Below are 26433 nucleotides of genomic sequence, written 5' to 3' on the forward strand. Positions count from 1 at the left end.
AAACTGAACAAATATTTCTAATAAAATGAATTTTACTATATGTTATGAAATAATTGGATTGTATCGAAATTTTGTTCCTATAGCTTAACTTATTTTAGTGCACCTGAAATATTAGTTCAAATTAATGTAAATATGGCAAATTTTGAAGAGGAAGGAAATGATAAAGAATTAAATGAAAATATTATTAGTACAGGAGGAGAAAATCTTCAGGATTTTCAAGAAGAAGCTGAAAATAATGCTCGTATCGACGAAGAGCAAAAGGAAAAATTAGTAAAATTACCATTAGGTAGAATAAAAACAATTATAAAGATGGATCCTGAAGTGAATATGGTTAACCAAGAAGCTGTTTTCTTAATTACAAAATCTACGGTAATTATAAAATGTATTTCATTTATTTATGAATTGTAAATAATATGAAACATAATATTGCTACTATACTACAATAGTTACAAAGTTTTTAAAAATTTGTGGTCATTAAATTTGTAACAATTGTGTTATGTATGTTCTTGGGTATATATTTCACTTATATTCCTTATTTTTGTAAATAATTAAATGCCAGTTATTAAAGAAACATACTGTATGCAAATTATAGATATAATTTACATTAAAATCTATTATATAAATCATTTTATTTATCAAATTATTTACTTTTATCAATTATGATTTTAATTTCACTAAATTAAAACATTTTAACATATACATATATAGAATGAAGTGGTTTTTGTAATAAATATAAATAAAAAATGTTTTGTGTGTGTGTGTGTGTCTTAATTATTAAATCTTATGTCTTATTACAGGAACTTTTTATTGATTCTCTTACTAAAGAATCATACAAATATACAGCACGAATGAAAAAAAAAACTTTACAAAAAAGAGATGTAGAAAGTGCAATTGATAATGTTGATGCGCTCGTATTTTTAGAAGGAATGCTAAATTAAAATTTAATGGAAGAGGAAAATATGTAGCTTTTATTTTTTATGTAATATAGTAATAGCATTATTTTTGTACGTTACCAATAAAATTGCATTATTATATTGAACAGAATTATGTATATAGGTTTTAATTTTTATACTTAATGCAAATACTTATAAAACATAAGTGAAGAATAAATTTACAATGATACATTTTTTATAACTTATGACAATTTAATATGTAATGCTATAATATAAATATAGAAGTAATATAAAAGTAACAATATTTTTTAAATATGTGAATTAAAATAAACCCTGAAATTTTATTACACCCAGTATATAATCAAAGAAAACTTAAGTCTTTAAGAGGAAGATACGAAATTGAATGTACAATATATCCTTTGTATGAGGAAGATAGTGGTTAAATGCATTTTGTTATATTTATATTAAAATTTATTTATTTCATATTTAACATGTATTTTTATTGTAAAACTCATTTAATACAGTTATATAATTTCATCTGCATGTACAAAAAACTGCATAATTTTTTTATTATACAAATAAAATATATAAATAAAATTTTTATTAACATACACATTTATATATTTTTAAAAGTATTTTAACATTATTATTTTAAATATTCTTAAGTTATTTGTAATACATCTTGTATAATGCAGAATGAAATATGTACATCACAATTACTTTTAATTTTCAATTTAATATTGTAGTATTTGTGTACAATGAATAAACTCTCTAACTTTCTTTATTCGAAATGTCAAAGAATATTATTCATGTGGAAAGGAGCATTTTAAAAATTTAAATCTAATACATAACTTATGAATAATATAAAGACAAAAAATCAGTCTTATTTTACACATGCCAATTATTTAGTTTTTATTGTATCAATTGCAAATATGTAGAGATCATACTTAAAATAAATAATTGTATATATAACAATATATAGTGTCAGAACAGAAATAAGGATCTATGAATATACAAAACCAAACTATTAAATGAAAATATTTAAACTTATTCATTTTTATTGAAAATGGGAATAAAAATATATCTAATAAAATAAAGGGAATAAATGTGGTTAAAAAAATATCTTTTTCAGAACTGTTTTTTTAATTATTTGACATTACTTTTTAATTAGAATTGCACTTCTTTACATATATTTTAAAATATAAGAAAAGTTCAATGATATTTTATTAGAATGTCCATTCTGATTTCTTTAAAATATTTTAATTGGTACGACTAAATTTTGCATGTAATTAAAGTCATCAGGTTTTCAATTAATTAAAGAAGGATGATATTAATAATAAAATATTATATGTATTCTTTACAAAAATATTTACTTATATCATTAAAGCTTATAATAGAAATTATATAAGTTTGCTTCTTATAAATGAATATTTCTATTTTGTTCCATAAGTCTTTTTGTTTAAAAAACAGGATCCCAAAAATTTCTAAAATATAAATTATTGATTTATTGCAAATAATTATTGAAATATTTTAAAGGAAAACAAAATATTTCACTTACTATTCGCTGATACGTATATGGCTCCAATAAAAAATTTAATTAACAATAAGTGACATTAAGAAAAAGATATTTAGTGGTATTCTCCATTCTCAAAATATTTTCAACTGAATATTTTATCAGCTAAAAACATTTATCATGGAATCAACACATTATTTATGGATCACTTTCTATAAGTTTACTAATTTATACCAACATTCATATTGAATATATATACTACTAACGAAATACGCAACTGTATTTTATTATTATACTCAATAATACATATATATAACATAAGCATATCACTTACATTCAATTTATGAATTGAACCATTTCTAGTTAACTCATCACATTATTTAAAATATTTTGGAATCAAGCGATCAGAATGGTACATTAATTTATAAATTTTTTCTTAAACTATTTTTTTTATTATAATTTAAAAAATGACAAAAACATTTAAGTTTTTTAGTTTCAGGGTATTTCATAATAGTTATAAAAAAATATACTAATGCAAAAAATAATTCTGAATATAAAATGTCAAATTTGCAGAACTTAATTGTTATGGAAGTATTCTCAATGGAAACTACTAACTTTTTCCAATATTAATATAACTTAGTCACTGAACTTTTTTATATTATCCAGATTTTAGATTTCCGAATATTTGTTTTGTTAATATAGAAAATTATGAAAAAATTATGAACAGCCTGTTCAATTGTTTACATAGAATCTTATTTCCAAAAATTTTAAATAAAACTTTGAAACTTTCATTAGAAATATTTTCCTAATTATATAATTTCGAAAGTATGTTCATGTAACATTTTGCATTTTGAATCATTCTATTTTTACATTCTAAATAATGTAAATTTTGATATGAGCATTATCAAATATTTTAGTACATCAATTACATGCAAGAGCTACTATTTCAATTATAACTCAAAAACAACAGAATTTAGAAGATATCAGAATTGTTGTGTAAGTATATAATAAAAAATTGTTTAGTGTTACATGGTTATTACATTTTATAGATATTAGATTGCATACACATTATTTGAAACAATTTAAGATAAAAAGGTCTTGAATTCCTTTCATTGCTTTCAGTTTTCTTAAATACAGGAAAAATTATTGAAACAACTTCCTGTATAACTATATTTTACACACTATATTAAGATGCTATGTAATATTATAATATTTGAGTATTATATTTGGATTAAATTGAAAGATCATTTATATCTTGATAAGTATTGAAACTATTACTTTTTATATATTTTTGCTTTTCATTTGTATTAATAAATTCTATATTTATAAATATAATGTGAAAATATGTGTATATGGGGTTTTCATTTTATATGGATTAAAAATTAATCCGTATTTTTGAAATTTTAATTCATGGTGCATTGTGAATTTTAATATGATTGTGATCTTCTGTATTTTAAAATACATTTAACAGAATTGTTTTTTTTTATCTAAATTAATAAAAATTAATTTTATACATAAATCAATGATTTAAATTTCTTACCTAATTCTTCTACTATTGTTAAACAAATGTTAATCACCAAGTTATCAAATAAATTGTACTTTGCAATATTTTTGCATAAGTAGATACGTTTTTAAAAAATAAATTTTCATTACAATAAAAATAAAAAAATATTTTTATGATAAAAATTACATAAGTATACTTTCTAAAATTCATCATCAATATGATTCCAATATTGTGCTAAAATTAATGAATATTATTTATATTTATATGAAGGAAAGAATATATAAGAATTCATTTGGGAGTACTATGTATATTATTGTATAATTATACATGATGGATGCTAAGAGATTAGGAAGTAACTTGCCATACTTTTTACTTCTTACGTTTAGTTTTACGACGCTTACAGTCCCCTCCAAAAGAACTTTGATTTGATGGACTTGAGTTTCCGGTCTTGGTGTGATTGTATAACTTTTTTAAAAAGTTTTCAAAATCTGCCTCACTATTCAATGTATACAATCATTTACAGAGTCATATAATATCGGAAACCGCAAGATATTTGTGAATTTAACAAAAATTCAATACCTGGTATTTGGATCTATTTGTTGGCGTCTTTTACCATTATTAGCCGTTCGTGATGGTGGTCGTTGACCTAAGACAATTCTATACTGAACACTATGTGTATTTGCTCTTAGGTGTTTTAAATTACCAGCTTGACAAGCTGCCCAATCTGTGACATCATATACTGCTCCTTCCATACAGGCATAATAATGCCAAAGAAAGCCCATTAAACGAGACTCTGCCCAAATGTCTCCCTAATTAATTTGAAAAATGTAAATTTAAGAACACAGTACAATCCATTTACTTTCATATAACATTTTGATAATTACTTCTTTTGCACCATGACGTATTTTACATTGAGCACAATATCTTGCTGCATAACAAGGACGTTGTGTTGGAATTCTTTTGTGCCTTAAACCACAATTTGTACATCTTATTGTATTTGCTGCCTGTTCCATTTTTCTGTGAAGTTGAGAGAGTAAATCACTTAATACACCCCAAGCTGCTTCAACTTGTCTAGTTTGATCAAATGCTTGCCTACGTTCCTAAAATATTGAGAGTGTAGTACAAAGATAATATGAACATGAAATACATATGAAAAATATAATTTTTCTTTGGGACAAATTGTTTATTATATAGTAAGTACAAAAATATGTAGTACCGGTTCACCAATTATATCAAATGCATGTACAAGTATTTTGAATGCTTCTTCCGCACCAGGCTGATTATTTTTATCTGGATGAACCAAGAAGGCCTGTCTCTTATAATACTTTTTAATATCATCATCTGAACATGTTGGTGTAACACCAAGTATACTGTAGGGATCCTTTCCTTTACAAGCCAATAATCTTTTCATAGCCTCTTCACCAGTGCTAGGTAATGCAATATTGGCTTCAAGACCACCATGTATCCAATTACTATTTTCTTCTTTTTCTTCATTTTTAGTTTTTATTTTACGCCAAAACGCAAATTTACTATTACCAAACCAATTATCCAATCGCTTGCCAATAGCATTCAAAATACGAATTTTTGAAAATGTCATAGCCATATAAACCCATAAATATTTTAAATATAGTATAGTATGATACCATCCACATTTTCCACTAAAATATAAATACAGAAGTCTGATTACTGATACTATACAAAACGTATTAAAAAATAGTACACTATAGAATTCAGTTAGAATATTTCTTATATTAAACATTACTTACAGAAGAATCATAAGATTAGCACTCATGCTAACTACATCAGAAACTAGATGTAGTAACCAATGAAATATTTTTAATCCAATTTTAATCCAATGGCTAGCATATTTATTTAAGTTTTTATATAAATCTTTGACTGGTGATTCCCTATTTTCTCTTCTTCGATTTCTTTGAGCCTTTTTAATTTGTGTTTTTTCAACCTGAAAACGTTTAGAATTCTTTTCCTTGGTTACCTTTTTTTCTTCTTTATTTACTTTATTCACAACCTGTTGATTTTTCTCTATTTTTTCAGAATAAATAGTTTCACTGGAAGTGTTTATTATATTTAAATTATTATTTATTTGTATCGGACGTTTAGGAATATTTCCAGTAGATTTAGGATTATTATTTTGAACTTTTGAATTATTGAGTGTCTCTCCCTTTTCTGCTTTCTTAGATATTTTAGAAACTTTTTTCTTTTCAAATTGGTTTGATCTATCAAAACTATTTATTTCATGAACTTCAGTTGGTGAACCAAGATTATCTAATGATACCCAGCGTCTTGGGAGGTTCGAATGATTTTTTTCTAATACTTTTCGTGGTATTTGTATTTTTGGGGAATTGTGATCATCACTACCAGATGAATTTTGTCTCTTTAATGTTGTAGATTTAGATTTATTCTTTGAATTTTTATTAGAAACCTTCTTATTTACAGATTCTGTTTTGGGTTTTATAGATTGAACTGTTAGAGGAGATGGAGGTGTTGGAGCAGATTTTGTTAGAACATCAGAATAAGAGGGTCGCATAGGTTTAACTTCTGCTACCATACGAGGTTTCTTATGTTGAAAGTCAGTTGAATTTCTAGGCAACTCTTCAGGATCTCTAATATCTATGTTTGGTTGCAGTACTGGGGTTACATTTGGAGATCCACCAAAGGGACTATATGTACCAGACTGGTTTGGCACCCAATTACCAACCAAATTCTCAATTAATTGTTTTCCATTAAAATTTTGAGTTGGTAATTCAGATGGCACATTCATGTGTCGATCATTAAAAAGACCATATTCTCGATCAATTATGTTTTGATTTCTGTAAGATGTCATATTTGGAAGTTGACATTGTTCTGCCATAATTTGTGAAGCATTTCCATAAATTACATTAATATAATTGCCTCTTCCAACATCTATGGTGCCAATTAAATCATTATTTTCATTTATACCTAAGTGATTTACTGCTTGAGATGGAAAATAGATTGAATCTGTTGGAGAATCATAATTCGACATATCTTGCATATAAAGAGGAGCACCCATTGGAGGCATGGATTGCATTGTGGGTGGATTAGAATGACAAGATTGACCAGCAATATAATGTCTTGTTTGATTTGAAGAATAATTTCCCCAATTATGAGACGTAGTTTGTTGTGGATTTACACCAAATTGAACATAATGACCATTAGAACTTTCTAAATCTGAAGTCATAGCTTCAATAATTTTATCTAAAGACATACGTTTAAAGCCAGAAGGTGACTGTTGTTGCTCTGCCATATTGTGATATTTTCTTTAAAAAAAAAAAACATTATCAAAATTGCATGCATGAGTAACAAAATATTTTTATTGAATTATATAATAAAAAATAAAATTCTGTAGCAAACATTCTATTAAACGTAGGTTTTCTTTATACTATCAAAAACAAGTTATTCTGTGATAAATATTGTATTTTCCTTCTTTGAAAAAAAAAGAAAAATGGATAATTTGAAACTGTTTGCGGGTTGTATACAAAAGAAATGTAAAAAATCTATACAATAGAACAAAAACATTGACGTAAACAACTTTATTTAAATTACTTGTAACATAGAAAATAATCTTAAATATAATTTGGTAACCTAAAACAAATGTTTCTTTGTAAAATCATATCAAGTATAACGATGTAATGCTTACATTTATCGGCAAGTATATCACTCCTGAATATCCGTTTATATTATACTTAAAATAAACGGCTTCTTAACATATTGCAAAGAAAATATTATATTTAAGTGATATATACAATTTTAAAGCATATACCATGCGGTTAATACAAAATCAGTCACTATATTTGTTCGTGATCCGTACTACCAGCAGATTCATAAACGGATCATATAAATAGTTTTCTGTCTGTATACATACAACCACGTATATAATATTGTTGCGAAAGTTCCTAGATAAACGGATATGGCCAATTACAGACCCGTTATGGTTTCAATATATAGAATCTCAAAATAATTTTCAGTAAGAGATTCTTATTTATTTATATTATATATTTCTTTATAAACTTCGTTAAAAAATTTAAATAGGAATATTTGTATTCTCTTAAACTTAACAATGTGTTGCGCCTTTTTACTAGAAAAGCGTTCCTACTATTTCTGTACAGGGTGAGTGTAATAATTGGACCGAACTATAACTTTGTTGCTATTACAGGTAAAAAGAATTTGTAGAGGAGAATTTTACGTTTTTTATCAAGATTTATTACAATCTATCATTGTATAGCGCGATTCTTTTCAGAAATGCGCAGGTTGCAACATATAATTGCGAAATAAAATTGTACTTTTTTAAAAATGGAGTTCTATGATTCTTTTTACATTAATTGATTCCTCATGCTATTCTAAACAAAAAAGTATTAGGGTACAACGTCATGAAAATTAATATTTCGTGAAATATTTCAAATGTTACACAATATACTTTGACGTTGAGGCGTAGCGTTACTGTTATGTTTACTAAAGTCTAGTCCATAGTCCATATTACGATTATATAAATACGTGTCGACATTCGCTAGGGAAAACTATCTAAAAATTGAGTTGTGAAAAGTCTACACGGAAGACAACAAAGTTCTCGTTCTTGCAAGATAAATATACATGAATAGTGTATCTCTATCCTTGTCTCAGACATTCATTTCGGCATACCACGCGTCTACAGAATGAGAACTTTCTTGTCTTCCATGTTGATTTTTCACGATTCAATTTTCGGACAGTTTTGTTTTGAGTGCCGAAACTATTCAGGATTCAAGATCTATTTATATGAAAACGGTTCATACTATGAGGAAAGGACTTTTCTGATGCTGCTAATTATGCACCGTGCTACTGACAGTATTGACAAAATGGTTATGATACTGACAAACAAGTGAGACAAGTACTGTTTATGTTGCTTGATATTCATACTTCCGTACATTTCGTTGAATCATTAACCATTACAGTATCTAGAATTATATCAAATCACGTCAACGTACAATTGCGTCGTAATAAGTTTTACAAGTAACGAGAAAGTGGATATGTTTTCAAGTGCGATTATAATTTAAATGTTGTAACAGAAATGTATCGCTGTGAATATACTCTAGAAAAATACAGAAAAATTTAATAAAGTATGGTTCATTCGAGTAAAGAAAGAAAAGTTATACAAAGCTAGTTGTACAAAATTAGCAAAACATGAAAATTAGTAGCAGAATTGCATATCAGTCAAAGTTCGGGAAACCGAATTTTATAGTTGCAATTAATTTCTTCACTATCATTAGTCTATACAGAATACTTTACATGTTGGAGATAAGTTTTGTAGAATATAGTTCTGTTGATTCTTTTTTAGCAAAGTTATGTCTACAAAAAGATTTAGACATTATTGATAAATTAAAAATTGTATATTTTATTCACATCTTTGGTTTGCTACTTATAAATATCTAAATCACAATATATTAAAAATAATATAGTAATATGAACATTATAATACTATGTAATATATTACTACATTATGTACAATAAATGTAGATGATATACATACATATATACATATATATATGTAAATTATATCAATAACAATAACAACAACAACAACATATCAAATACACATTATGTATAATATAAAATATATATTAATAACAAATATATGAAATCCAAAATGTTAACGATAATACTGTAATCATAAAAATAACAGCATAGTTCACGTTCACAGATGAATTACAAGGTATGTTCCCCCTTCTAGATTGGCAAGCACATATTTCTAATACGTAACCTTCAATCTACAAAAATATTGACAATATAGATTTACAAGAATGCATTTTTAAAAACAAAAATTAGTAATATATAAAATCAAGCAATGAATATAAAAATTGAAAGAGATTTTGTAATAAGGAAGCAACTCTACTTTTCAGTAACCAAAAATCAATTAAAATTCAAGTAGTTTTTTAAACATGTTAAAAATTCATTTCAACTTCTATATCAATTAATATTTAAAATAACAATATTTTGCATTTTTGAACTGCCCTTCTATTATTACAAACTTCTCTATTGATAAGGTTTTTCAAAATATTAAATAATTCTTGAGGAATACCTTTTTATGTAAACACCATATAAATAAGTTAAATAAAAATAATTATATATTGTATTATTTCTAAAATATAAGATAATGAACTTAAAATTACACTTACGCTTTCTTTATAACATCCTGATGTAATAGGTATTACGTCATCTTCTATTACTTTTCCACAAAACGATGATGTATTAACAACTGCAATCAATTTTAATTTTATGGTATCCATTTTATATTTTTTAATATGAGTTGTTATAATGTAATATACTTACTTTCATTATTATAAGTAAAAGTATATTTTATACAAACATTGCCAGATGCAACAGAACATACATGTTCCATTGATTCCCAAAATTCTTCATATTCAGATGCATTTGGTGGTTTTTCTAAAATATAAATAGCAATTATGACTTTGTGATTACTGATTAAAAATAATATATTATAAATAAAAATATGATAATTAAAATAAATATTACTATAATTCTGCATAAATATAATTGAAAATATACAGATAGTACCATTATTGTGTAGGAATAATTTGAAAGAAGACATTGTTTACCTGAATAAAGTATAGGATCAAAACAGGGAGCATCTTTGATTTTAGAACAATTAGTGCTTTTTAATGCAGGTTCTACCCAAGTGAGATTAAAACAATATGATCTATCATCTGCTTTAACTAGAAAGTAAATGGTAAATGTAATCTTATGACTTCTTTTTAAATTTTAACATGTCAAATATAATTACCTGATAATAAAAATCTTCCACAGAACATTAAAAATATATATAAATTAATTTTCATCATTTTGATCTATTCACTGATTTACTCTGAACATTTTATTCTACTGACCACCTTTATAAAGCTTATCTGATAAAAATAATTGTTATCATAGTGACTAATCACATATCAGATATTGTATCCATTGTAGAATGTGTTTATTTACATATAAGGGATAAAGAGATAACTACAACGGCCATTAGATATATACACTATATACTTTAGTATACTTTATTAAGTAAATATTTGTAATTTATTACAATGATTAATACATATTTACACTTTTGAAGGATGTAATGATTTTTAGTTAACAATGTTATGAGAGTAAGTAAAAATCAGCCGTTATAAAAAAATTCTTAGTCTATTAATAAAAGTAAAATATCTTTAGTAAATGTTTCATACAGTTTGTTCTTGATGTTTCACACAATTATGTTTTTTGTTCGTTTATAAAGGTATAATTATTTAAAGATGACATACCAAATTTTATTAAAATTCGTCATGTCTGGCCAATGCCTCACCAAAATCAGTTGCTTGAGAACCAACAAAAATATCATATTTTTCCAATATTTCATCTTTAGTAAGTTTTTGGTCTGCATCCGTATCTGCTTCAAATATGAGATGCCGAGATTCTGCTTCTGCATGATCAAAGTCAGTCGGGATAATCCATGTTTTGACCTAAATTGAAATATTTGTTTAGTTGAAATTTATTATTTTGATATAGTCATATATTTTATATAAAGGTATGCGTCAATGTGTCACCTCTTCAAAGTTTAGGAAACCATCGCCATCTTTATCCCGATACATAGAAAATTGTTCTTTTTCATTTTTTACCCATTCTGGTTCTTCTTCACCTTCTGCACCATCATACATATCACCTACAGGAAAAGGTATACTTTACTGTTTCGTAAAAGATATGATAATAAAAGATTTTTTTTATAAGGAACATTGATTTTAAACAATTTTCACCAAATATTTGCACAAATTAAATACAAAAGGAAGTGAAATATATACCAATATATTCTGAAAGAGATACTTTCCCATCTCCATCTTTGTCAATATCTTCCATAGTTTCTATCACTACAATATCTTTCATATGATCTGCCTCTTCTGCATGAAGGAAAGCAAGAAATTCTTCTTTCGTAAGAGCATCATCACCATCTAGGTCTGCAGCTGCCCAACGTCTACGATCTTTCTTAAGCAAAGCAATATATGAAAAAGTATTATCTTTAGATTTTTCATGATTTTCTAATTCATGTTCATCCATATCTCCATAAACCATTGCTAAATATTCTGTCCATGGAAGTTTCTCTTTTTGTTCTGGGTTATGAGATTTCCATTGATGTTCAACATCGTCTCGTATGTAGCGTTGTTGAGTATATAATATCCAGTCTTTAAGTTCTTCTCCAGTAACATAACCATCTTTATCTTTATCTATTTTATCAACTATTATTCCTAATCTTCTGGTACTTTCTTCAGGAGTAAGCTGATCAAAAGTTTTTGCTTCTTCACCTAGGAAAGCCTCGTGGTCATAAGCAGGATTATGTTGAGAATTGACATAGTGTTCTTCATTACTTGGTTCCTGAAATAGATCTTATTAGAGAAACGTGAATTAAAAATATATAAATAAATTCATATTATCTATAGTGAAAATTCGTTAAAAATATGCATATATATTATTTACTTAAAAAAATTTTATCTCAAAGAAAGGAGAACAGTGTGAAAAGGATATTTAAATGTATTCCTTGAGGTTATGCGTTGAAGATTTGTTTATTTGTTTATGTAAGAAATTATTTTTACTATAAAGCAACTGAAAATGAAAGGTTTTTATCGCATATATATCGAAATAGTTTGATTTATGTATATATTTGCAAGTGACAAACAAACCTTATTGATAACTCGCGATTTATGTTCATCTTCCGGCTTCGGAATTGCCGTCGCCAAAACAGAAAAACCAATCAAAATTTGAAGAAGCATGAATTCCTGCATAGCTCACTTAAACACGAGAAAAAGAAAAAATTATCCGAAGTTGGTAAATGAACCGTTAAAATTAAAAGTAATGATAGCTTCTATTTTAGTTTTAGTTCAGTTCAGCTTACTGAAACTTCCACATCAGCAAAGCTTAATGTCTTGCTTGATGCTACATCCCCACTTCTCAGCTATATTCGTTTTACAAACCATTTCTGATGCTGATGCTGCAATGCCTTTGCCCTATATCGCAAAGTATCATGCGAGTTATTGTGTACACTAGCAGGGTGTTCATTAGCTAAATCGCTATCGTATTAACCCGCGTATGATTGGTTCACGTGATTATCGATAAATGTAAAAGATACAATTTTATTTAATCAAAATAACATACTATATTAAAATAATTTAGGAATTAATATTTCATTAATTTTCTAAATGAATTCTCCCTCTATTTTTGTATTAATATTTAAATATACAAGATATTCGATAGAAATATTGTACAAATATTAACAGATTATTATAGAATTTCATTTTTGTTTAATAAACATTAATGTACACATTGTAAAAATCATAAATAATGTAAATATTAATTATAATTGTTAATGTAACCTAAATTAATGTTTTAATTAAGCAATAAGTAATAACAATCATGCTTCTGAAAAATTGTTCCGATACTGGGTTAAGTGTCATGAGAGTCAAGACGATTAACTTTTATAATTAAAGATGATTTAGAATTTAAAGAAAACAGCTATAGGAGCAAATTTTATAAAAAATAGTATGGAGATAAGAGTTTCCCACCTCTAGTAGTAATAAAGAAGAGAAAACATAGGATAAACTCAAAACGAAATCATTATTATGATAAGTAATAAGAATTAAATAAATTAAGAAATAGGTAGATACTATAAAATAGTTTTAAGAATATGTAAATAACATTAATTATAAGTTAATAAAACATAAGTTAGTTAAGCAGTAAACATAGTTGAGTTATATATTTCATAATGATAATAATAATAATAATAATAATGATGATGATGATGATAATGATGATGAATTAAAAAGTGGTATGTATATGTCTAAATAATATATATAATTATATTTGATATTAGTAAATATGTTTTAAACAAGTAATATGCGTGTACGTTTATTGTTGCAATACTAATTGTTTAATTAAAAACTATGGGTTTAACTGCTTGGTTTTCAACTACACAGCATGTGCGTAATTAATTATCAGAGTTAATTCATCCATTCTCGCTCATATATGTAGCTGAGAAACGTACGCGTTCGTTGAGTGTATACACATACAACTAGAACCGTACATCTAATTTTAGATCCAACATCTGTAACGATACTTCCTGTGAAGCTTCTATAAGTTGTAGCTTAAAATTTTTATCTGAATACATTATATATTATACATACTCGAAATCAATTACAAAACTGTATACAATTATAAACGAGATTCTACATATGTAATATATATATAATACAACAATAAAAATTTTTGTTATAATCTATCATTATTTTTCTGTTTCATTCATCCTTAAATTCATTTTTCAACAGTACGTATATGAGCAATATGACGTAAAAGGAAAACAACAACAAAAGATGCTCATCCGTTTTTTAAAGCTGGTTGCTTTAGTGATCATTTTCTATAATGAATGAGTCACTTGCAACGATTCTCTTATCTAGGGCACGCTTATCCAGTTATCTTATATTTGTCGGTGATAAAGAGAATACTAGCTTGAAGAATCAGGTGTACACTGTATCGTATACGTCCATAACTACCACGTTGTCCACGTTTTGATATTAATTCAAAAAGTGATTTTTGCGAAAGAAATCCGCGTCCAAACGTGTTTTTTGTTGTAAAATTTGTTTGCAATACACAAGTGTAAAAACTAGCTCTAAAACAATGGCTGGTAAAACTTCCGTGCCTCAATTAGAGCAACGAATTCAGTGTATAAAATTTACCATTTTCTGCTTGAATGCCATCATATGGGTAAGCGTAAAAATAGAATCAAATATGGTTACATTTAACTGATAACAAATTTATCAAACACTTTTTTATCGACTCATTCATGCAAAAATTAACATTAAACAGCATTTATTATCATTGAATGGGTCATTGAATGACAAGATTATGCAATTTTTAGTAGAATAATATCGTGCAAAACATCATTTTTTTAATCCCTTTTTGCCAATTTTATTATCTACGTGTACATATACGTTCTTTCTTATTTTCTTTCTTTTTACATTGTTATCAATAATCGATTTATTACATGCAACTGTTTTGCAGGAAGTAATTTTTTTCATGTAAACGGTTTTTAATGATTGATTATACACTATAATACACTATATATCTAACGTAAATGCTTTTGTACAGGCAATTTAATTTGAAACGCTTCTTGTTACAACATAGGCACATCCTCGTTCCATTTGAATCAATATGAGTCAGCTCACGGCGCGGCGTAACTATCATATCTGTGTTTATCGGCGTGACGAATACGAAACTGTAACGGCTTAAGAACTAAATGTTAGAAATGAAACTATTCGATAATACATATATACTTACATATGTATACTTACATGCATTGTCCTTTCTTATCCCCATAAAATTTCTTTCACTGTAATGATTTTTTTCTATTCTTTTCACTAAATTATTTGTTTTTTAAATTAAAATATAAAATCTATTAAATAAAAATTAAAGGTCTATCGGTATAATCGATCGAAAGTTATACACGACGATTGACTTAAATGAAAATTACAGAAGAAAAATGAGAAAATTTATTTAAAATAATTGATTCAAATGATTTTTTAAATGTTATGTGTATCTTAGCTACTTGGAAGCTCAATGTTTGGATTATGTATGTGGCTAAGGATGGATCCAGATTTCCAGGAGTGGGTTGCGTTCCTTGAAATATATGAATTTTACATCGGCATTTACATCCTACTTGCGGCTTCGATATTTATCGTAATTATTACGTTCATTGGCTGTGGAGTCGCTCTTATGGAACATATCCTTGGTCTCTACGTTGTAAGACATAGATACATTATGACTATATTATTCACATTATTATTTCACGATTATCCTTATATTTATCGTAATAACTAACTCGTTTTAAATTAGGCAAGATATGTCAAGTTAAGAATATGTATTTGTATTCAATGAATTAAGTTCTCTATAAAGTTAAGAACATTTTGTATTAATTAGAGTATTTATTGGTTACAAAAATATGCGAATCCTAAGCAAACATTGTATTGATTTTTCAAGTATGTAGGATTGCAATTACTTTCCTACGTTCTTGGCCTGGCAGGGACAGCAGTTCTCCTCGATTATTCCACCTACGACAGTAATATCCAGCCGCTTATACGACGATCCATGACTTCACTCATCAACAATTACTACGATCAAAGATCGACGTACATTCTACAATTAATCCAAGAGAGTGTAAGATAATATGCTTTATTATTTTATTACGGTGTTAACAAATCTACACATTATATAATTAATTACAAGTGGAAATATTTTCGGGATTATTTAGCAGATTAATAAGTAATAATCTCCGTTGTAGAGAAATCAATGTAATCTCGTTATGACTTTTTATTTCACGTTGATATAATCAATGTGGAACAAATGAATAAGATAATATGTTATATTTTATACGAAGTATATGTAAAGTATATGTAATTCAATCGCTTAATGCGTTTAATTTCTGTGACATACAAATAATTAAAATTACCTTTACAGATTCAAGATTTCTATAAAAAATATGTTGTTCATTCATTTGCATTTTAAGTTTGTTTTTTATTGCAAGAATCATTTTCATCAACAAACCGAAGAAAGATGTGTGCGTTAAGGGATTAACATATCTGTTAAGAGATATCTTTATTAATTAATTGGTTCTAAATAACCAGTGCAAGATTAATCGAGTAATTTTAAAATAGATCGGTTGCTGTGGTGCCGATGGCCCGATGGATTATATAACCTTGAGGAAACCATTGCCCACTGAGTGTAGGAACACGGTTACTGGAAACGCCTTCTTCTACGGATGTGTCGAAGAAATTTCATGGTTTTTGGAGGGTAGATCGGGTTGGCTAGCTGGTTTATCATTGGGTCTATGTATGCTCCATGTAAGGCACCAAGTATATTTTATATCTATAAAGAGATGAATATTAGAAATAGATTATTTCATAAATGTTTGAAAGTTATCATATCTCGTAAATTAAAATTTGCAGATAATAATAGCTGCCCTAAGTCTAGCGCTGATCCGAGCTATTAAGAAGGAAGAACAATCCGTCACATTCAAACATTGATTTGTATCGATTTAGTACAATAATGTACGTTAATAATAATCATTATTAGACAACCTTTCATGACTGGACTGCAGATGTTTAGATATATTTGTGGAAAATTTAAAAGTACAAACATTTGCAGAATACTTGTAACGCGAGGAAGTATATAAAATATCCAAAGTAAACCACAAATATTTAGGAGATGAAACAAATGAGGTTTCATATTTTTGATCATTTTGATACAAATATGAATTGGCATAAACATTCGCAGTCTACTGATGGCAATCAATGACAATATAATATTCACTTTGTGAATTGATATCTATGAAAAGATGGACTGAAACGAAGAGAAACAGATTTAAGATCAACGAGTCAGACAATGTGTCGGGGAAATATATGAAGAATATAGAATATTCTTCTTAAATTCATCTTTTTTTAATTTTTACTTATAATAATTACTCGCTATAGCATTTTTCAATGAAGTAGAGTATATGCTCGGTACGTATATACTGAACGTATTCTCAGCTAAAAGAAATCTTTGTAGTGCTATTTAGAGCAGAAGAAAATTAGATACACGTGCTTGTTCTAAGTTTAGAATTAAACTTCATTACGTAATCTCTTCATACGTTTTATATTTTTAAATTGTTCACGTTGCTTTATCAGAATATTAAACGAATGATATCATGTGAGTAGATTTAATGCAATGTCTAATTTCATACGTAATATTAATATTTTAATTAATAACGGCATAATTTTGTACTTAATACATATTTTTATTTCGATGATAGAAAACTAATCTAAATGAAAAATTTAATTTATTCTGATTGAATCAACATATTTGATATACATTTGGTGTTCATATTCAATTTTGTAATGTCTTTAACTAAACTATTTCTGTATTGAAATTGTTCAAATATTTTATACAATAGTCTCATCTTAAACGATGTTTAATTTAGATTTTAGTTCTAAATAGTAGACGATTTAAGTAATTAATATTTATACAAATTTCGAACGACTTATACACTTGATTAATTGCAATAAAATAAAATAATTAAAAACCATTCTATTAACTATCATATTCTTTTAAGTATATATTTTATTTTTATGTAATAAAATGAAAAACTTTTATTACTTTCATATACTTTATTTACAAAATTTCTAATATACATACAATACCAATATCATAGTCACTATAATTATTAATTTATATACAATGTCATTTTTATCAACCAATTAATTTCTATTTCAATCAATTTCTATTTATCAAGTAAACAGAAATGTAAAAGATTCTTTGTAAACATTTTGTTCGTTTCTGATGTTGCACATTACGTATGCACGACTATATAGTTATATATAATCACTATACAAAATGTAAGTTCATTATTTTTAATGATAAATGGTAAATGTACAAAAAACTCTTCAAGAAACAGCTCTGGAATATCATGTATTTTAATTAATTTGTTCCTGATCTACTATATCAGTTAAACAAACAAGTTCAAAGAATTATAAAAGAGCACATTAACGTCATAAGTAAAAATTGGCTTTTTGTTTCAAATTAAAACATGGCAAAAATACTGTTCTAAACATCTTTAAATAAGTATCTCATTAATGTTCGCTTTTCACTTATTAAATTAAATATTTAGTTTATAATGAGCAACATCAAAACAAATATTGGAATTTTTTTGATCGTACACCGAAAAATTTGGAGTATTTGTTCTACCTCTTTTTGTTTGATTAAATTGCTCATGTGTTATAATGTGATATGCCAAATGCTAAACGTTCAATCAATCTGGTGAGAAAATATGTGTGATACTTTTTTACACTTCTTGTAAGTATCTGTAGAATGATGTACATTTAGCACCTACATATGTCGTAAATATTAGACACGTAGGGTTTCCTTTAAAATTAATCAGTCTTTATAACATTACAATTCCATTAAGGAATATTTCAGTAAAACAATTTCATCGTTATGTTTTTATCAGATCTATATATAATTTACAATCTGTAACTCACTAATTTAAGTTACTAATATTATTAATTAATAAATTATTGTGCAACAGGATTATAATATAAAAATGATATGCTGTTTCCTGTGTTCTATTTTTATAATCAATTTCAAGTTCATCGAGTATTTGAAAAATTCCAAATTCCACGAACGTTTTATTATAGACGGCATGTCACATCATAATGCATGAACAAAATGCGAGTATTAACGCATTCTATATCAGAATGAGGAACGCGTGTTCATTGCGTGCCGATCAAAGACGAGAAATGCAACCTTTTCGCTTTATATTCCATGGTATCATTTGCTCTCTATTCTTCGAAAGTTACAGAGCAGCAGCTTGTATCTTACATACTAATACTAAGTTCTAGACTTTAAATACCTTAATTAAGATTATGCTAAGGTACGAAATGTCTGGACGGAAAGAGGATACATTGGAACCGATCGATTCAATTGTACATTCCAAACTGAAATTTGATCATTGAAAAGTAAGATAAGAAAACAGGGAACATCCATTTTTTAATGACAGTTTAATTTACAGTTTATCTCTAACATATTTTATTGGCAACTGGAACTGCAAGATTTGTTCATTTTCTTTCCTAAGTTTTAATTAGAAAATAAATCATGTTCTGAACAATACAATTAAATTCATCGAACTTTCTTCTGTTATTAATGGACTAGAGTATCGAAAACTGATTTTTTTCTCAATAAAGTTCAATGACATTCCTTATCCTTTCTCTTACTCTTCGATAATTATCATTTCTCACTGATTTGTATGTTTTTGAACCATACCTATCGAATCTACCATTAGGATCATCATCGATCCTTAGTATTGATCCGATGCAAATGGATTTTGTTCGTCTCTCAGAAATTATATTTCTTGGAAAATGACATTCTTCAGTTCTCCATATGTTTAGAGCAACTCGTATCCCTGCACGCTTAGCGCGAGTTGCTGAGGCTTTATCCTACAAATGGGAAAGGCGGGTAGCCAACAGGCGGAGGATAATAACCTGGGAAGGCTGGGACTGTCGGTTGCACGGGTATGGTGCTCGTAACATAAGTGGTAATCTCGGTTGGCACAACTCTGCTCGAGAACAACGTGGTGTACGCCGTTTTCGCTCCGAATGTCAGCTTCAAAATTTTCGAATCGGACACCGTCGCGAACGTTTGCGTGATCAGAGGAGCGCTTGTCACAGTGAACTGCGGTTGCTGTGGAAATAGCGGCAATTGTGGTGGCAGTTGCGGTGGTAATTGCGGTGGCAGAACCGGTGCAATCGTGGACGTTCCGTATTCATATGATGTTCGTGGCACAGTGCCAACTGGCCTGGATAACGTCGAATAAATCGTATTGCCGTTGTTCACTACCGGGATCACGTGGGACTCGTAAAGCGTGTCGAGAACAACGACCGGTCGTGAAGTGGTGATCACCTGTGGCTGCTGTTGACCGAAATATTTCAATAGAGCCAGTTGATCGGGAGTCAAGTGCGGTTCGATGGAAGTGCTCGGAGTTTCTGATTTTGCTTTCGAAGATGAAATTGATTTGAAAGGTTCTAGATCAGAATCCATGTCGCTGTTTGGAGCCACTACCCTTTTGGGAATATCATCGTCATCTCTGTCTTCGTCACCGACATCTAATTCTAGATGAAGTTCGCTACCTGCTTCGTCCAGCTTCGAGTTAAACTCATTCAATGCTTTGCTGGGAATAAACTGATATATATCCATTGGTGGCAAAGTCTTTATAGCAGTGACCACACGTGCGATATTGTACGTTTGCACGAGCGTCAGTTTGGTTGTATTACCACCGTGTATTACAGGAAGTAGATGAGTTTTGAGTAGAGTTTGCGTAGTAGAGAAGGTCTCGGTCAAAGTCTCCAAAGGTGGAGTCGCTTGGCCAGATTCTAAAGATATAGCTGGCAGAGTCGCCACGGCCGAATCTAATGGTAAGGTCGTTTCATACGCTGCTGCGGTATTTGCTAGGAGATTCTCGGTTAGCGGCTCTGATGGTGACACCGTGCTGGATGGATCTATCGTTGAAAATGATTTCTTCAGTGTTGAAGTTACTGTCACGTAGCGAGTATTTCTCAATGTTCCAACCTGTTTTATCGAACGAAATAAATATTTTATCAAAATATTTCAAAAGGCAAATTTGTGCAATAACTATCGAGTATTCTTTTAGTTCATAAAACTGAACAATTATGTCATTTGCAACTGGAATTGTAATAGAATAATATTGAAAGATTGATAAAAATGTACATTTACAAAAATATCAAATTAATTTTCTTTTTAAAATAATAATTTAAAATAATAATTTAAAATAATTAATTTAAAACAATTATTTCCATCCATTAAATATAATTCATCAAATTTACAAAGTATTGTCAGAATTGAAACATTTCTAGGAAAATATATGAAAACAATTTCTTACCTGGAAAGTGTATGGTGACTTAATAGTGGCAATTTCGAAGTACACGTTACTCATATCCGCAGCTGTGGAGATTTCAACGTTGACTGTTTCGATCGGTAAAATTTGTTCAGGATGTTGATCTTGAACGCTGACACTGGCAACATCCTCGCTTTCGCTCGGATCCAATTCGTCATCGTTTACCGCTTCTTGAATTTTTCTCTGAGCATTGACCTGTTGACCTGCCGCAACAGCAGTCGCCGCCGTAGACGTGGAAACGGAAGATGCGGTAGTTTTGCTGTCGTCGACGTTCACCGGATTCTCAGTTGTGCTGGTTTCTGATACCGAACGTTGTTCGTCCTCGATTTCCATCTGTTTTCGAATAGCGATTCTTGGTTTAGGAGTCGTCTTGTAAGACCAACGCCCTTGTGTTCTTGGTAGCTTCAACTTCGGCACAGGATTAGGGCTAACCGGTTGTTGTTCGTTTTTATTCTTATTGCTCTGCTTCGAAGGCAAACTTGGTTGATTACTTGGTCGAAAGCTGCTGCGGCGACGAGTAACAGGTGGTTCTGTGGTTGTTGTTGGAGGACTTCGATTTCTGATAAAATAAGAGCATTAAAAGTAAATTTTTTAAATTATACTATTTGTCAGTAAAATTATGTTACTATATAAAGGTCACATGAAAATATGATTATATTAGGATACTAACTTATAACTTGGTCTTGAGGTGGTACTGCTTCGATTTTTACCCGGCTTCGTTTGTTGCACCTCACCACTGCCATCGTAATCATCGTTAATTTTGTTGCGGAACTTCGGTCGTGATAAATTTGGGCTTGAGTTTTTCCGTGTGCTCCTTACTGTGGAACCTAACAACGTGAAACTAAGATTATGTCGTATTTATCCATTTATGCGTCAGGCTTGATAAATGTATTTTATTATTAATCCAAATCAACGTTATTAAGCTCTATTACTTTTTTGAAATATCAGAATTTCAGAACATCTTAATTAAATATTACAACTGCTAAAATTTTTAAAAGAAACCAATTTTTTCTAATAGTATAAAATTCAAGTTGTAACATCAACTAAACTGCTAATAATCTATTAAAAAAAGGTACTTAAACATCTTTATGGAAATATCCTAGGAACAACGAATATAATACAATACTAAGAACATTTTACCAGCTGGGGAACTAAACAAAACTTCCAAGGGTAACGATGATTCTTCTTGCTGCGCCGTTGGTGTAGGTTCAAGTTGTGGTTTCAGCTTTCCTTGCTGCGGTCCAATAGTTTTTAATATTCTATGCGTACTAGAGGGACGAATTTTCCCTTCATGAACTGGCGGAGCGCCGGAAAGAATTCTCGACGAGCTTTGAAGCACCTGAGCGTATTTCCCGTTTATGTAAGTACCAATCACGCTAGTTTCGTGAACAGTGGTCAATCCATCTTTAACAATAGTGCCACCGAGCTTCGTAACTAGACCAGTTGGATTCTCTTTCTCTCGTCGACCGGTAGGTCTAGGTTTTCCATGGGGTTTCGAAGAGGGTCTCAGATTAATTAACTGTGTAAATGAAAACAAACATTATTTTAATTTTGAGGCAATCTGAACAGTTCATTAAGGGAATATTGATCTTGTAATTTAAATTGCCAGCAGGATTGGTTTTCAAAAAATTTACTTGGATCTTGAGTAGATCTTGCTACTGCACCTTTTTGTGTATTTTACAAAAACGAAATTGTTGATGCTTAATTATGTCTACGAATATTATGAGCGAATGGTCTGGAAAGAAAGTTAGTTTTAAATTGAAGACAATACTTAAACTATGAACATTCTTTCGCCTATTACGCGTTAGACATTCAGATTTTTATTCGAATGAACTTTAAGCATAAGCCTCAAATCGATGAGCTGCAACGGTGAAATCGTTTATCATGCGGTCTGACGATGGGATTCAACTTTCACGCGGTTCATGGCCGATTTCTGCGCGATAATGAATCTAAAGATGAATAGAGATACATGTATCTAAAGGAAATATAAATTATATAGTAAATACCTACTTTTACTTCGATCAAAGAAAATCATCAACGCTTTGTATTTCAAGGATTGTACACTTGAAATCTATTTATTGCAATATCGTAATCATATTCCTGTACAATTATAATATTAATCACGATAAACATAATCTATATTGCATTTTCGTTCATTGTAAAATATACATTTATGTAAAAGATGCAATATTATAACATTCTTGTAAGAAATATAATTTATGAGTACAATTTATGACACTTAATTGACTTTCGATCGTTTTCAATAACACTTTATTCTTCAGAATCTAAATCAGGCAAATATTTCAGAATCTATTAATTTGTCATAGCGAGAACTAGATCTACTGGTTCAGTCACCTTATCTCATATTTACGTACGATACTGCAACTATTTGTGTCAATGTCAATAATATGCAACGAGGAAGGCTTAATAGGTGAAAAATTGCATTATTGATCAATGACTTGGAACGGAAGGCTTTCCTGTAATTAGTTGTACACGTACCGCAGAATTATTCACTATCGTTTAATAAAGTAGCTACGAGTTCACAATATAGTAAAATGATTATCAGAAAATTGATTAACGAAGAGTTATATTAATATTATGAATATAGCATATAAATTAATATTAACTTTAAACTTAGAAATTTAATTAACACGCCTATTAGAATATTGTTTGCGATTCCAACAAATTTTGATAATCAATATTTTACTAAAAATAGTCGTCCAAATTTTTTTACCTTGTACGTCTCATCAACTACTTCTGCAGGTTGCTTCGATAGGAAGTCGTATTCAGGTTCCGCAAGATTATTCTTAACGACTGGTGCTTCGTCCTTTGACTTTACCTGCACTTGCGAAGATATCACAGGACTCTTTGTCATTACCTGTGTTTGAGTCTTCGGTTCCTGTAACGTATATTGCATGTAATAAGCAGGAAATGTATGTAAATTACATTGAACATTCATAAATTTGATTTATTACTAGTAAGTAGAGTACATGAAATGATACACATTATTTTCATGGTAATGGGCTCGGCATAATGTTATTAGTTATTAATTTTTCATTATTATCTTTGGAGTTCAGAGAGAGAGAGAGAGAGGTCTTTTCGTGTAACAAGTATAACGACGATTAACATCTTTAAATTCAGCACAGCATATAATTTCTCCTTTTCTTTTGGTAATCATCTCAAAGCATATAAATTATGTTTTGTTTGGTCGAATACACATACACAGGAAACAAGCACTTATTGCAATTATATATGAATTGTGAATTTTTAAAAATATATAAATACTACTTTAAACGTTTAATAAAAGAATGAACTAACTCACAAGATTTTGGTCTGGACGTGTTTCACCTTCGTCCCAAAGTTCTTCTACATGAAGTGCGATTTGCATCATATTTCCACAACTATATAAAATAAATGTCATTTATTTTTTAAATCGTCAAACAATATAAAAATCTACGTATCATTTCGTTTAATATAAATTCGAAGCAATAAATTATGTTACGTAAAAAGACCTCGATATACTCCCATGTTTCACAACAGTTATTTGATATTTATATTTTTAATTAACGTGGAAAAAAATTAAATTTAATTGGAAATTTCCAACACAACGTATTGGAAGAAAGTTGTATATGAGAAAAGTTTAACTTTCATCGTTTAATGAATTTAAATTTATAATGCAAACATTACCTCCACTCTGAATCAATTTCTTTCATTGGCAAAACGTTCGTATAAATACTATCACAATTCGTAATTATTTATTTCGTTAGTATCCAAGATAGAACGCTTTGCTGTAAATTCAAAAAGCGTCAAAATACGAAATCAATTGAAGATATTAAATGATATATGCAATAGCGGGTTGAATCATTTACTTTAAGTTTAGGCGATCGTTTGAAAGTAGAAATCTTTTACATCGGTGCATGTATGTACTTAGGCACAGATAAGTATGAATAAACGGTTTAAACCGGAAAAGTTAGCTTGGCAGAAGGGAAAGTACCTTCCTTCTTATTTTATACATATTTTAATTATACCATATTTCTATTTCTCCTAATATAATACGAGATTTTAAAATTAAACGATGAGTCAAAAAACGATAATCAATGTATGATCAATAAATTGTGCGATTATACTGACACATATTTCTTGTCTCGATAGTTATATCGTTTTTTTTCTTTATATTCACGAAAAACATCGCTAATTTACCTCACCTGATTTTTTACAGTTCGTAATCCACTATCCTCAGAATTAATGACATTCTGCTCGATCACTGAATTTACAACAACCTTCGTGCCTTTAGCTTGCTTTTTTGTTTCTTCCTCGGAATTTGTCTTAAACGTCTTGCTTGGTTGAATAGCAGGAGGCGCTTTTTCTTTCGTCTCGCTCGGTTTCGTTTGAATAATAGAAACGCTGCTTTTCTTTTCTTTTCCCCCGTCTGCAAGTCGGTTTCGACGAGTAATTAGAATCATCAAAACATCATCGAACTCTCATATCGAAGAAAATCGCGAACATTTATTTAACACTCTAACAAATGTTTCGAACAATTAAAAATCCCAGTTTTCGATTCGTAAAATTTTTCAGAATTCTTATTTCGCGATGTTACAATTCTCTTCTGTTTCTTGTTATTACGGAATTCACATTCTCCGAAATAGAATAAAAATTATATATTCGATCTTTACGAAAAGTCGATCTCTTCGCATATGTTGCATTAAAGTATCCATGTTGACTCAATCTTCGCTTTTATTCTATATTCCTGTGCTAAATTATGAAGCGAAAATTCGGATACATCGCCGAGCTGAGAAATTATACCGAAATTAATACAATACAATAATACAAACGTCAAACAATAGACGTGCTTGCGCTCATGGTTGTAAAGGAACAATAAGATGACAAACGGGAAGCGTTCTCTTAAAACACCTGACAATAAACAAGGTGTAGTCAAAACTATGTGTCAAGAACATCCGTTTCTTAAGACCTTGGTATAATTCAACGA

General features: G+C 28.8%; 6 protein-coding genes and 1 long non-coding RNA gene across 9 annotated transcripts in view; 3 read left to right on the forward strand and 4 right to left on the reverse strand.

Moving 5' to 3' along the window:
* Positions 1 to 22: 22 nt before the first annotated feature.
* On the forward strand, positions 23 to 1044 carry LOC100651831 (DNA polymerase epsilon subunit 4). Its single transcript, XM_003394468.4, has 2 exons — positions 23 to 369; positions 798 to 1044. The coding sequence occupies exons 1-2, from the start codon at positions 133 to 135 to the stop codon at positions 936 to 938; spliced, it is 378 nt and encodes a 125-aa protein (XP_003394516.2). The 5' UTR covers positions 23 to 132; the 3' UTR covers positions 939 to 1044.
* Positions 1045 to 4197: 3153 nt separating this feature from the next.
* LOC100651714 (dnaJ homolog dnj-5) lies at positions 4198 to 7810 on the reverse strand. Its single transcript, XM_003394467.4, has 6 exons — positions 7587 to 7810; positions 5677 to 7206; positions 5127 to 5568; positions 4795 to 5010; positions 4490 to 4719; positions 4198 to 4406 (listed from the first exon to the last, which is right to left on the reverse strand). The coding sequence occupies exons 2-6, from the start codon at positions 7191 to 7193 to the stop codon at positions 4280 to 4282; spliced, it is 2532 nt and encodes an 843-aa protein (XP_003394515.1). The 5' UTR covers positions 7194 to 7206; positions 7587 to 7810; the 3' UTR covers positions 4198 to 4279.
* Positions 7811 to 7878: 68 nt separating this feature from the next.
* Positions 7879 to 9493, forward strand: LOC110120326. The gene is made up of 2 exons (XR_002308954.2): positions 7879 to 8801; positions 8875 to 9493. It is a non-coding gene; the product is annotated as an uncharacterized LOC110120326 (long non-coding RNA).
* Positions 9494 to 9506: 13 nt separating this feature from the next.
* LOC100651479 lies at positions 9507 to 10909 on the reverse strand. The gene is made up of 5 exons (XM_003394465.4): positions 10722 to 10909; positions 10537 to 10653; positions 10250 to 10363; positions 10096 to 10175; positions 9507 to 9687 (listed from the first exon to the last, which is right to left on the reverse strand). The coding sequence occupies exons 1-5, from the start codon at positions 10777 to 10779 to the stop codon at positions 9541 to 9543; spliced, it is 516 nt and encodes a 171-aa protein (XP_003394513.1). The 5' UTR covers positions 10780 to 10909; the 3' UTR covers positions 9507 to 9540.
* A 42-nt stretch (positions 10910 to 10951) lies between these two features.
* LOC100651362 (calumenin-B) lies at positions 10952 to 12985 on the reverse strand. Its single transcript, XM_003394464.4, has 5 exons — positions 12849 to 12985; positions 12637 to 12744; positions 11764 to 12331; positions 11512 to 11627; positions 10952 to 11427 (listed from the first exon to the last, which is right to left on the reverse strand). The coding sequence occupies exons 2-5, from the start codon at positions 12736 to 12738 to the stop codon at positions 11239 to 11241; spliced, it is 975 nt and encodes a 324-aa protein (XP_003394512.1). The 5' UTR covers positions 12739 to 12744; positions 12849 to 12985; the 3' UTR covers positions 10952 to 11238.
* A 1441-nt stretch (positions 12986 to 14426) lies between these two features.
* LOC100651241 (tetraspanin-2A) lies at positions 14427 to 17625 on the forward strand. 2 transcript variants are annotated; one of them, XM_012321065.3, is made up of 6 exons: positions 14427 to 14710; positions 15548 to 15745; positions 15983 to 16159; positions 16657 to 16842; positions 16948 to 17049; positions 17147 to 17625. In XM_012321065.3, exons 1-5 carry the CDS (start codon positions 14624 to 14626, stop codon positions 17023 to 17025), a joined length of 726 nt encoding a protein of 241 aa, XP_012176455.1. In that variant the 5' UTR covers positions 14427 to 14623; the 3' UTR covers positions 17026 to 17049; positions 17147 to 17625. The 2 variants fall into 2 exon arrangements, with proteins under 2 accessions (XP_012176455.1, XP_003394511.1); XM_003394463.4 differs by lacking the exon at positions 17147 to 17625 and having other exon boundaries at positions 16948 to 17083.
* LOC100651121 (flocculation protein FLO11) overlaps positions 16770 to 26433 on the reverse strand; it is a 33506-nt gene continuing 23842 nt past the window's right edge. The window contains exons 4-10 of one of the 2 annotated variants that reach the window (XR_007223506.1): positions 25652 to 25875; positions 24181 to 24345; positions 22587 to 22965; positions 22117 to 22273; positions 21432 to 22005; positions 19799 to 21100; positions 16770 to 16867 (exon numbers count right to left, since the gene is read on the reverse strand). Coding sequence is in view for 1 of the 2 variants with exons in the window: in XM_003394462.4 (XP_003394510.2) it covers positions 19967 to 21100; positions 21432 to 22005; positions 22117 to 22273; positions 22587 to 22965; positions 24181 to 24345; positions 25652 to 25875 (2633 nt within the window). In the remaining variant the exon portion in view is untranslated. Of the gene's footprint in view, positions 16868 to 18976; positions 21101 to 21431; positions 22006 to 22116; positions 22274 to 22586; positions 22966 to 24180; positions 24346 to 25651; positions 25876 to 26433 lie in introns of those variants that run through there. The other variant, XM_003394462.4, reaches the window with a different exon arrangement.

The sequence above is a fragment of the Bombus terrestris genome, chromosome 3, assembly GCF_910591885.1.
Source record: "Bombus terrestris chromosome 3, iyBomTerr1.2, whole genome shotgun sequence".
Classification (NCBI taxonomy): domain Eukaryota; kingdom Metazoa; phylum Arthropoda; class Insecta; order Hymenoptera; family Apidae; genus Bombus; species Bombus terrestris.